This window comes from Lissotriton helveticus, chromosome 7 (assembly GCF_964261635.1).
Source record: "Lissotriton helveticus chromosome 7, aLisHel1.1, whole genome shotgun sequence".
NCBI lineage: Eukaryota > Metazoa > Chordata > Amphibia > Caudata > Salamandridae > Lissotriton > Lissotriton helveticus.
This window is the reverse complement of record NC_136068.1, coordinates 1,594,900,647-1,594,913,647: the sequence shown is the minus strand read 5'-3', so window position 1 is coordinate 1,594,913,647 and position 13,001 is coordinate 1,594,900,647. Positions and strand designations below refer to the sequence as shown.

The 13,001-nt window shown below is 45.4% G+C and overlaps 1 protein-coding gene across 4 annotated transcripts in view; it reads right to left on the bottom strand.

Annotated features, from left to right (window-relative positions):
* TRPM4 (transient receptor potential cation channel subfamily M member 4) overlaps nucleotides 1–13,001 on the bottom strand; it is a 369,304-nt gene that overhangs the window by 301,338 nt on the left and 54,965 nt on the right. For 2 of the 4 annotated variants that reach the window (XM_078655172.1, XM_078655173.1), the window contains exon 1: nucleotides 9,152–9,271. The exons of the other annotated variants lie outside the window; for them this stretch is intronic. In XM_078655172.1, the coding sequence (XP_078511298.1) occupies nucleotides 9,152–9,256 (105 nt within the window). In that variant the 5' untranslated portion in view covers nucleotides 9,257–9,271. Of the gene's footprint in view, nucleotides 1–9,151; nucleotides 9,272–13,001 lie in introns of those variants that run through there. 4 annotated transcript variants of the gene reach the window in all.

The window sequence follows — 13,001 nt, the reverse complement described above, 5'->3', positions numbered from 1 at the left end:
TTCTAGCTGAGGAAATAGGAAGTGAAACTTGATGACGTGACCCTATTGCTGCTGACTAGTTCGAATCAATAAACCAAGAAAATGAGAGCGACTGTGTAGCCTAGGCATTGGTAAGCAATAAGTGGGCTTTAAGCCCCTTTTAATATAGATTTTTTAACAACAAGACATTTTGCAAGCAGAGAGCAAGCGCTGTGCAAGCAAACCCTAAAAAGCACTATTAGACTGCTTGAAGGAAGCTCCAACCGCTGTAAGGAGACCTTATCGAACGTCAAGGATTTCACATCAACCTCAACCATGGTCAACAACATTGCTGCCTCCCAACAACTTTGCGACAACCCATTCAATTTCTTCCACAGCAAAATCGCAAACATCTACAGCAACTTCGCACACCAACCCAACCTCAGAACTCGTTGCTAATTTATCCATCACCAACCCAGACGGCCACCGCACTGAATGGACAACCCTCACCAGAAATGACACATCAGCAATCATCCACACCATCCACTCAAGGGCACCAACGGACCCATGACCCACCACATCTACAACCTGGGAACATCACCAATCAGTACAACCCTGGCACACATAATTAACAACTCCATCCCGGCTGCCACTTTCCCAGGTGAATGAAAACTTTCAGAAATCAACACCCTGATCAAGAAGCCTGCAGCTGACCAACTTACGACCCTGCTCCCCTATTCAGCCAAAGTGATTGAGAAGGCCATCAACAAGCAACTCACAACCCACCTAGAACCTCACCTTTTTCTTAACACGCGATCAGGATTCAGAAAAAAAACACAGCACCAAAACAGTACTAATCGCGGCCACAGACGACAACTTGAAACATCCTGCACCAAGGAGAAACGACAGTCCTCATCCTGCTTGACCACTCGGAGGCCTTCATCACCATCTCCCACAACATCCTCCTCAGAAGACTCCACAAGAGTGGCATACAAAGAAACACTCTCAAATGAACCTGTTCATTTTATTTTTTTTACATTCCTCAAGGGGAGAACCCAAAGGGTCAGGCTGCCACGCTTAAAGTCAGAGACCAAGAAGCTGTTATGCGTTGTACCACAGGATCATCCCTCAGCACCACCCTTTTTAACATATACATGAAACTGCTTGCCCACATCATCTGAATACAAAACATCACCGTCATTTCAGACGCCAATGACACCCAACTCATCCTATCTGTGAGAGACAAGGAAAACACAACCAGAACCAATTTAACTAACTGCATGACCATGGTAGCAGACTGGGTGCGAACCAACTGCCCGAAGCCCAACTCCGACAAGATAGAACCAGCATTTGCAATGCAATAGGTCTCGCATTAGGAAAGTTTGAGCTATTGGTATTGTAAATGACAAATTTTGTATTTATGTGTTGGTTTTGAAAATAGCTAAATTAATAGCTTTGTCATTTACAATGCCAATAGTTTTAACTTTCGCAAATGGGACACCTATAGCATTTGTAATGCAATATGTGTTGTATTTACGTGACTTAGATGTATTGATATTACAAACAACAATGGCTTTTTTTAAATAATTAATACGTAAATAAAAGTTATTGTAATTTATAATGACAATAGCTTAAACTTTGGTAAATAACTTTTGTGAAGATTATGTTTAGTCACAGATTGATGTTGTGGTGCCCCTGAGTGATGCTGTGGTGGTGCTGAATGATGCTGTGGTGATGCGACAGATAGAAAGAGCGAGTGCAATATATAGATAAAGTGAGGGTGACAGATAGCTAGAGGGAGGGCGATAGATCGATAGAGGGATTGCGATAGATAGAGAGGGCTACTTCTTTATAGGTTATATTCAACTACTTTGTTTTGACTAACCAACAACAACAACAAACGACAGCAGTCTATTGCCTATTTTCTTATAACAATATCAATTCATTGACTCTTAAAATTAAGATGTCGTTTTGGATAAATTTTCTTAGCCAGACTTGTATTTCCATATGGAAATACAAGTCTGGCTAAGTCTGGTTGTTGGTTAGTCAAAACAAAGTAGTTGAATATAACCTATAAAGAAGTAGCTATATATTCATCTAAAATTATGTTTTATTCTGTCTAGAAAAAGTGGCTGAACATTCATATGTCCTGATGAAGACAAAAGACTTTGTCGAAACGTGTTGACACACACAGCCCGAGTCTACCAATATTTGAAGACATTTTAAACAATAATTTTATTATCAATTTCCGCCTTCTTGGTTTTTTTAATGTATCATGGAAATGTCACAGACAATTGATGTATCACATGTTCTATTGTGCATATCCAATACATAAAGTGATATTTATTACCCCTTTTTAAACATCAGAATTAAAAAACAATTATTTGATATCATATCAGTCCATTGCACCATTTATTGTTTATTCTTTGTTTATTCTCTATTTGTTGTTCATAATATGTTCTGTTGAATAGCCAGTTCCTTGTAGCTAGAGTCTGCCTGGGCGTATACTTTCTCAAAAATTTGTTTCCCTGACCCAGGAGTCGATCCTTAACATGGGGTCCTTGATACTTACATAAGATTACATTGAATCACAACCAGCTGCACGTTGCCGAGGCATGTACAGCAGCCAAAGTTTGTGTGCACACATTGATAATTGCTGTTCAATAAATGGACATCAAAGGGCTGGCTGCACTGAAAGCGTCATGAAGAGCAGAAGAAAGAGTGGTACATCCCAATGACAGATAAATTACCCCATGACCTTTTTTTTTTTTTTTTTTTTTTTAAACGCTCCTCGAGAAACCGACGGAAGTTTCAGCTATTTCAAAACAGGAAACCAATGAAACAGTCAAGTGCCGTGTGCACGCGCAGCATGTTGTATAATTTGTTATTGAATGTATTAATGTTTTTAGAGTTCGTTGTGGTCCGTAATGCTCTCTACCTGTTGGATTTTACACCACTTTCCTATATATAGCTACAATGTTAGAATACCATATTATAATACAATTATAATATTACGTGTTTCTGAAGAAATGTTAGTGCTTAAAATATCACATTGAAAGAGAGATCTAATTCCACAGCAGCATCAAAGTCTGTCAGTGGTTATAATATTTATTTTATGAGTAATGCTCAAGGCAACCAGCATTATGTATACAAGGTCTCCTTTATTTCTTCGTGTTTTAGAATGGCTTACAAGGGCTAATCTCGGTCTTTAGAACACAAAACATTCTTCGCCTTCACAAATGTGACAATACAGTGTAGAGGTGGGCTGCTCAAAGGTGGTGCTGTGCATGCGTTGCATGCGTTAAGGTTGGGAGTCACTCCGGTAACACAATCAATCAATCAATCAGGTCATTTGTAGAGCGCACTACTCACCCGTAGGGTCTCAAGGCGCTGGGAGGGGGGGGGGTGCCGCTACTGCTCGAACAGCCAGGTCTTGAGCTTCCTCCTGAAGGAGAGGTGGTCTTGGGTCAGGCGCAGATTGGTCGGAAGTGAGTTCCAGGTCTTGGCGGCCAGGTAGGAAAAGGATCTTCCTCCTGTTGTCGCTCTTCGGATGCGGGGGTAGGATGGTAGGAAACAGATGTAATGCGGGAACAAGCAGATAAGTAAAAGTTTATTCATTAAAAAAATATATAATGCAGAACCCTCACCTCAAAGCAAGCGGGACTGCATTAAAAAAAAAAACACTAGATAAAGCCGGGTTCCTTCTACTGTTAAATCCAGGCAGAGTACACTTCGTGTGAAGAAGTCCTCAACAGACACCACCACCACAACAACGTTAAATGCTATTTTTGCATTTTGGCAATGGTAAAGCATCAGCTATCACAGAGGAAACAAAATGAAAAGTAGCTGTTTGTCATTGCGGAGTCATGGTTCCTTCTTAGGGCAGTTCATCGCTGCTCCCGTCCCTGGCGGCCCCCAGCAACCCATGGGTTCGGATGGAAAAGTCTTAACTCGCTCTCCTGATAAACTCACTTGCGTGACCCCACTGACTCCTGATGACATCACCCAGCACAGGCCTGACCCGGTATGGCCATGGTGGCATCCTGACCAGCATCACCCAGCCCTCCTCTCTGATGACGGACTCATCTGCAGCTCAGTGCTGGCTGGCTGCAGTCTCGGGTGCGCGAGCCAGTCTTCTTCATACCAAACGAAGCAGTGACGCACGGGAACCCACAACAAGTGATAACAAGATGTGCGCGCGCACTCATGAAAACGAAACCTAGCGTGGGGGCGGGACTTCCGTCTTGTGCGCGAATCAGCGCCCACAGAGTTCCTGGCCCGAGTAGCAGTGGTGACGCGGGGCTCCCAAGCCCGAGGGAGAGCCCCGCAGAGGCTACAGAACACCGGATTGGCGGTAAGTGGGACTGTATTCGGGAGCGGCGGGGGCGCGTGTGTGTATGTGTGCGCGCGTTGTGGGTGTGTGTGTATGTATGTATGTATGTATGTGTGCGACGGCGGGGGTGTCTCTGTATGCGTGCGTGTGTGTATGTGCGCTCGTGTGTGTGTCTCTGGTGAGGTAAGGGGGGGAGCGTGTGTGTATGCAGTGTGTGTGTGCACGTGTGTGTATGCGACGGCGGGGGTGCGTTCTCTGTATGTATGGGTGCGTGCATGGGTGCTTGTGTGTGTGTGTGTCTCTGGGTATGCGCATGCGTGTTGGAGCTTCCGAGGCAGGAGATGGGCACGGCGCCGTGCGCGCCCACGAGGTGCAATCTGTGCTCGTGCCCATCTCTTGTCCACATTCCCAAATACGGCTGACAATAGGTCTAGAAGTAGACAACAGCAATCAATGCTTCGCATTGAATGCAGGTCTGCTCGACCAAAAAACTGGTCTTCAGCCACATGGCCTCCCCATTGTATACCACTTGGTACCTTTCGGAGTTAGGATCAACACCGAAACCTACAGACCACGCAAGACATCTAGGGATCGTCCTAGATGACAAGCATCATTTGACAGCTCAAGTCAGCGTAGTGCGCACCTCCTGCTTTGCCATCTTATGCATGCTGCGAAAGATCTTCAAATGGTTGCTTCAGAACACCAGACAGACCCTCATTCAAGCACTCATCAGCAGGCTGGACAACAGCAACAACCTATGCCAGAATCCCCAAAACTCTGACACAGAGTCCAAACCATCAAAAACGCAGCCACAACTCACACTCTATCTCCAAACGCTGCACCCACATACACACCACACCTCAGGAAGCTTCATTGGCTCTCCATTCACAAGCGCAGCCCATTCAAACTTCGCACAAACAAAGCCCTACACAACAAGGGACCAGAATACCTGAACATCTGCAGACACTTTCACCAACCTACTGGACACCTACGATCTACTTCAATCCCAATCGCACACTCCTGCATTATGCAAAAGAAAAATTGGAGGTTGAAATTCTCTTGCATCGCACCCGAGACATGGAAAAACCTCCCTCAACACATCAGAGCCTCCTCCTCACCTTTTGAGTTCAGCAAGAAGCTGAAGAACGGTCTCTTCATTTAAGCACTTTGCAACCACATACTTACACACACATTTAGCCCATGCGCCTGGGAAATTGCCCACTATGCCACCAATTGAAACTGTTTTTCGCATTTATCCAACTACAGGGCATCCCAATTGGATTCATGTTTGCTACATGCTGTAGAGAACACCACCAGAATTAATGGAAAATTAGACACAAAAAAAGAAGAAAAAAAAACTTGGGAGAAAGCTGCAATGAAGTGGCAAAAGGCAAGAGGAGTTTACACAGATCTCAGACGCTTACCTAAATGCCATGTTTATTCATTGTGTGACTTCAGGATCATTCTGGATTAAACATGAACCTGGAGTAGCCTTCAAAATTACCCCTAACCTCAAAATTTTAGAAGCCAGGGTTAGGCTGGGCAGGTAGTATGAAATCCCTGCATCTTTATCCATAAAGTCTCATCTATCTACAATTGTTATGTGATGGCCTGATTGGGCTTCTCGATTTCTTCTTTACCATGCCTGCGAGGCTGGAGCAGCTAAAAAAAAAAAAACCTTGGGCGCAATGGGCTTTGCCTCTTTGCTCCTCAGATGCTTCCTGGACCCTGGTCTGTCTACTGCTTAACTCTCAGAAAAGTATGGATTAATTCATCTGGTGAGACGCTAACATTTTATGGATAAAGAGACTGAAATAATAGAAAGTAAACTGTGCTAAGGTATCAAAATCTGCAATGCTAACTAACTGCGTTGCAAAAGTCTTAATTTGTTTTTGCAGAATTTTTTTCAATAAAACCTTTCCTTCATAAGAATGTTCTGCTTTAAGTGGGCTTTCGCAGTGGATTTTGCCTCCAAATCTACTTTGCTGACATAATGTATTAATTTTTAAGCTTTGTAAAGTAGGCAAAGTTGTGACATTTTGCAATTTAGTCTCAAAATGTATTCAGAACAAACTCTTCATCTTCATGGTTAGACTGTAATGAATAATTCGTGTTTCATACAGACAACTTTAAAATGTGAATAGGGTTTCGATGCAATTGTACCTTCAGCAGAAAAGAGCTTCAGGTTACGCTACAAAATAGTCAAAACTTAAAGCAAGCTTCCAAGAAAAGTGGAAAATATGGTGGGAGAGTTATATGAAGACCACAGAAGTTTACCTTAACAGCTTAATTTCTCTAGATATGTTACTTCAAGATCATTGTGGGAAGCCAACCACATCCTGGACTCCTCAATCTGGATTCCAAAGCAACCACAGCACCAAGACCGCCCTCCTCTATGCCACCAACTGCATCCATTCACTCAACTGGGGAGAAACAGAAGCCCTCATCCTTCCCGACCTCTCAGCCACCTTTGATACAGTCTCTCGCCGCACCATAATCACAAGACTCCACAGTGCCGGCATCCACGACAAAGCCCTGGACAGGATCAGTTCCTGGCTTACCGGTAGAACATTGCGAGTCAGATTTCCCCTGTTCCTCTCGGAACCAACAGAGATCAGCTGCGGAGTGTCTCCGTGCTCCTCCCTGAGCCCCTTGCTTTTCAACATCTACATGGCCACGGACTCAACATAGTTTCCTACGCGGAGGACACCCACCTGATTCTCTCCCTCTCCAATGAGCACACCACCGCCAGAAACAACTTTGTCAATGGGATGAAGGCCGTTGCCACCTGGATGAGACACAGCGGCCTCATGATCAACTCGGATCCTAATCCTGAGGCCCAAAACCTCCACTTGGAATGACTACTGGTGGCCTACCGAGCTGGGAACATCCCCCCACACCCACTGATCACATACTAAATGTCTGCATGAAACTGGGCGTTAGCATAATTTCTATATAAAATTGATGCAATGTGCGGCTTTGAGTACCCCAACCCTACACCATTCTTCCTCTATAGAGCTCAGGATGTGCATTAAGAACAAGGAGAGTGAACTACCTCACCATGTCATCCCCTGTGTCTGACACCTGCAATGATGGATGGAGAGGATGTAGCCTTATGGCTAAAGTGGTCGACCTCAAAGCTGGGGAACCGGGTTCAAGTCTCGGCAACGACGCTCAACATCCTGTGATGCTGGGCAAATCACTTAATTCGAAATCCATATGGTCGCACACTGCTCCTCCTACCAGCGGGTTCACCCCCGGGGCATCATGGTCAATGCAGTTAGTTCCAGCGTGTGCGCATACACATGCCTATTCCCTGCTGATGAAAGGTAACGACCTTGAAACACGTGTCCAGGGATGGCCAGCACAACGGTGGATATACCAGACATTTTTTCAGAAGCGCACACGCTGGAACCAACTGCATTAACCATAATGCCCAGGGGCCAACTCGCTGGTAGGAGGAGCAGTGTGCGACCATATGGGTTGTTGTTTATTAAGGCTCCCTTGAGCCTGTCGAGCTGACGAGCTCATGGTTACGCACCTGCGCGCCGCGAGAGGTATCAAGACCTGAGAACACTTTTGGCAGCCTACGCAGCAGCCCCATACACACGCCTATTCCCCGCCAATGAAAGGTAACGACCTTGAAACACGTGTCCAGGGATGGCCCGCACAACGGTGGATATACCCGACATTTTTTCAGAAGTGCACATGCTGGAACAAACTGCTTTAACCATAATGCCCAGGGGCCAACTCGCTGGTAGGAGGAGCAGTGTGCGACCATATGGATTGTTAAATCACTTAATTCCCCCATGCCTAACAAATATGTAATGTGTTCATCTGCAACGAAACTGGTGCTCATGTAAAGTGCTCCAATATCTTCGGGTCTAGATCGCGCTATACAAAACTCAACATTTTTTTAAAAAAAAATAGCTGTGCTGGGGACTCCGGTAATATAACGGGGAAGAGCCCTATGTCCCCCAAAAGCAGGGCCACCAGAACTAAGCGTCCTAGAGGTACAGCAGCACTCCCTAGATATCCTTAAAGGTCATATGGTTAAAGAGAATTAAAAGGTCATTGAAGTGCGTTTCTTTAAGCAAAATTAGCTGTGCTTTCACAGAAAGTAAAACATTAGACAGTGTCTGTTGCAAACTGCTGCTATTTTTAACACTAGGAATTATATATTGTTCCTTTCAGTGAATTGTTTTCCCTGTGGTACGTGCAACAAAGTTAGGAACAAGTAAAGGATTTTCTAACACTTGCAGACAAAAACCCTCACACACTCTCGTCTCCGTTTTAAAGGTCTTTAAAATTATTTGACAAAATATTGAGTTTTAAGAACCTCTCAGAATCGCACTGCCCTCCCTTCCCACTGCTCCTTAAATCCCGTTCCCGCCCTGCTTCTTTTCTAATAAATGTTACCCAGTCCTAGCGTGACTGTTGGGAAGTCTGAAGCCCAGACAGACCAACTATGCTGCAGTGACGCAAGGCCTCTGCTGAATGCGAGGAAGGGCCCCCGAGCGTCACTGATCTCCGAGATATCACGCCGCCGTCTCTCTCTGTGGTTCATGCACCATGTATGCATTGCCTTTAAGTTCAAAGTGCCTTTCTTTCCAAGGCTGGGGTGCACGTAGAGAGGCGCGACGAACAGAAACGCGTCGCTGGGAAACAAATACGCAGGCCTTGTGCAGACCGCCGGCTTAGGCAGGGATTGAACATGTAACGTGATATTTTAAGATTTGAATGAAAGCTCGAAAAAAGACAGACGGAGCGGCCTAGTACAAGAATCTTCTAATGGAAGATGAGCGGTTTCCCCCTTTCCTCTTCGTGAGTCCCCACTTCAGCCCCAGCCCCGCCCCTTACCTTTCCCAAACTCTTCCTCCTCCGTGGAGGCGGCTCCGGTCTCCTGTGAGCCGGTTCATTGGGCTGTAGGTCGGGAGAACGGGGAGCTCCCGCGCTCTTTTCCATCCCGGGAGGCGGAGGAGCTTCTAGGCGCCCCTTTCCTCTCTTGATTCCTGCTTCTGCAAGTTGTGCCAAGTGCTTCGGAACAGGAGGACCGAGCAGGCAGCAATCACACTGGAGGGGTGATGTGGCCTTGAAGTCCACGGCCAGACACTGGCGCAGTGCCGAGCGGGAAATCCGGAGCTCGGATAAACACTATTACCCCTCTGGCTCCAGCACACCACACCCAGGCCCAGATACAATGCCCACCCCTCACACCACTGGACAGGGAACTCTAAAGGCAGGTGCACGGGCGGGCTTTTTCCTCTCCAGTGTTTCCCAAACTGTGGTCCGCGGACCCCCAGGGGTCCGTGACACATTCCCAGGGGGTCCGTAGGCAGCAGTTTTAAAAGCACAGAAACATTTCTTGTAGAATTAGCAGCTTTCCAGCAACAATAAAAGTGTCAAGAGAATGCCAGTGATTAATGTACCTGCTGGAGTTGAGGAGAGTTTTGTTCAGTTGCAGCTTTGATTGAACTAATGTAGCACAGAGGGTTAATGTGCCTACTGCAAAGAATGTGTATCATGCATCTTAAAAAGCAGTATTTTATGTGCATAGGTTCGTGGTTACTGCTTTTGTCACAGAGATTTTGGTACTGTGTACTTCATAAGTGACAATCGTAATCTAGCAGAGGGACCTATAAACTGTCATCAAAGAGCTGCTTGCAAACTGCAAGGTACCAGTTAGTAACATATTTTTTCCCAGGTATTCATTATTCTGATGCTGCTAAAAAGATTTCTTTGGGTGGAAATACATTTTTAATGTTAAAGTTAGTGCTAGCCACTGTGTTATGTTCTGAATCCTGAGTTTGTGCTTTTCCAAACCGGGCACTCTTCAAACATTTTATATACACACTGATTTACATGTATGATTCAATGTCTCTATATGTGTGTTATGTAAAGTGCTCTGACATCCTACACTGGTATGAGAGATGCTATAAAACATATGAAATACATGTGACAGAGGGGCTATTACTTCAATATAAAATACTAAGCGCCAGATGTATGATCTGTTTTTATATGCGCGAACGGGTTCGCGAACCCGTTTTTGCATGCAAAAACCTATTGAGCAATGTACATAGCCTATTTCGCGAGTCGCAATTTGTTTGCGACTCGCTAAATAGGTTTTGCAACTTGCTATTTGGAAGGGGCATTCCCTTCCAAATAGGGAGTCTCAAAACCATGTACAAATGTTTTGCGGTCGCAAACCAGTCGCAATTACCACCTACTTCAAGTAGATGGTAATGCATTCGCAAATGGGAAGGGGTCCCCAGGGGACCCTTTGCAAATGCATGCAAAATTATTTTTTAAGGGCAAGCAGTGGCCCCAGGGACCTCTGCCTGCCCTTAGAAAATTAAACAAAAACGTTTCATTTTCTCTCTTTTTTTTTAAATGCATGGTAAACAGGCTGCATTTTCTTTTTAAAACTACTTTATTTAAAAGCAGTCCGAGACATGGTGGCCTGCAGAGCCCAGAAGGCCACCATCCCTGGGAGGGCTGGCATTCCCAATGGGCTTGAAAATTGTGAGAGGCTCATTATTATTAATGAACCTCGCAATTTGCGACCCCATTGGGAATCCCAAACAGTGTTAAACACACTGTTGTACACTTCATTTAGCGACTCGCAATTTGCCACTCGCAATGTGTCGCCAATTGCGAGGCGCTAAATTAAATGGTCTTACATCTGGCCCCAAAATCCTTAGTACTTTGAGTATTTGTTTTGTGTACACGTGTGTATTTGTTTCGAATTACTGTTTTAATTTTGAAATTCAACTCATACAAATTGCTTGGGGGTCCCCGGCTTCCAGTGGTGACTCAATGGGGGTTCTCAGGAGACAAAAGTTTGGGAACCACTGCTAACCTTTTCCGACACCTCACTCCATTAATCATTGCGGTCATGTCTAAAGTCCATCTTCAAGCGGTGAGAAGGGGGACCTGGTCTCTGAAGGTACCAGATTACATCTATCTGGCTGAAAAGTGCCTTTATAAGAAAGTCACTCTACCTACTACTGCCACCAAATATACAATCAAAGCTACAAAAAAAACAGTCACTCTACCTACCACTGCCACCCAATATATACTCAAAGCTACTCAGATCTGACATATATTTGCAATGAAACAACATCTGCAAGGTCCGTACCCCACACAAACACCCAATCAGTGCTCAGTAGATACATCTTACTGCACGTGCTGAACTGACTACCAAGTGCCATAATCAACTATCAGTCACAAAACGACACTCCCCACCCACCAACAGCCACTTCACAACACCTCTCCATTACACCTACAATTGACATTTACACAGACTAGGCCAGGCTCCCACACCCTGAAGTGCATAAATCATCAAAAAGAATCCACACCGTTGGCCAACTCAACAAACAGCACCTTGCGGCACTAAAACAACATACATCAAAGATCCATTCAGAGAATGCTTACCTAAACATACAATATCCTCACACACCACACCTCATCAAAGCTGTACATCTTACTGGAAAACATTCTGTACGGCCAGGTACCCGGAAACTCACCACCCAGCTCAACGAAAAATATGATTGGCCTCCAGCAAGTCCATCCATAAGCATAAAACACTACAAAGGCCTTTAGCAGGAGCAAGGGCATTTTCCTTCAACATTAACAGACACCAACATAGTGGTTAAGCTTTACATTTAACACATCTCTACCAACCAGACACTACGAGGTAGAGACAACTGAACTTCGAAACACCAGAACAATAAACAAGCATTGAAAATGCAATAGGTCTCGCAATAGAAGAGTTTGACCTTTTTCGTTTTGCAAATGGATGAGTGGCGTTGCGTGGATGAGTGGCGTTGCGTGGGTGAGTGGCGTTGCGTGGGTGAGTGCCGTTGCGTGGGTGAGTGACGTTGCGTGGGTGAGTGACGTTGCGTGGGTGAGTGACGTTGCGTGGGTGAGTGACGTTGCGTGGGTGAGTGACGTTGCGTGGGTGAGTGACGTTGCGTGGGTGAGTGACGTTGCGTGGGTGAGTGACGTTGCGTGGGTGAGTGACGTTGCGTGGGTGAGTGACGTTGCGTGGGTGAGTGGGGTTGCGTGGATGAGTTGCGTGTGTGAGTGGCGTTGCGTGTGTGAGTGGCGTTGCGTGTGTGAGTGGCATTGGGTGTGTGACTGTGCTGCCTGTGGCGAGTGCAAACTACAATCAATTGGCACAGATTAAAATAATATTTTTAAAACATGAGTTTATTATGCCAGTTTCAAAACAACTAGTAGTTTCACTTAACCTGCATTAACAGTAGCACTTGGAATATAGGTATTTAAACTCTTTGATGTCGCACATACGGCATTGAGTTGGGAGATCAACAGCTGAGCTGTACATTTTCAGTTTTGCGTGTAATTGTGTTATATCTAGGGAGACGGACGGACGTGAAAGTGATCGGGGGAGGAGGGGGGTGGGGAGCACGTGAGTGGTGTATGTATGTGCCTAAGCGAGGTGCTTGGGAGAGCGAGGTTGTCCAGGAGGGAGGGGGAAAAGGGAGGGGTTATGGCAAGCAGGGGGCCTGATTATGGCCACAGCTTGAAGTCTTTGAAGTCTCCGCATGCTGGCAAATGGTGATGAGGCAGAGAGTCTTTGATTCAGAGTTGTACTTCTGGATTGCTTTACTTAGGGAGGAGCCAGACAAGCATGAGGGCCTTTGAAAGTCGGTAGTATAGACGGTATGCGAATGGCGACTTTGGGTGA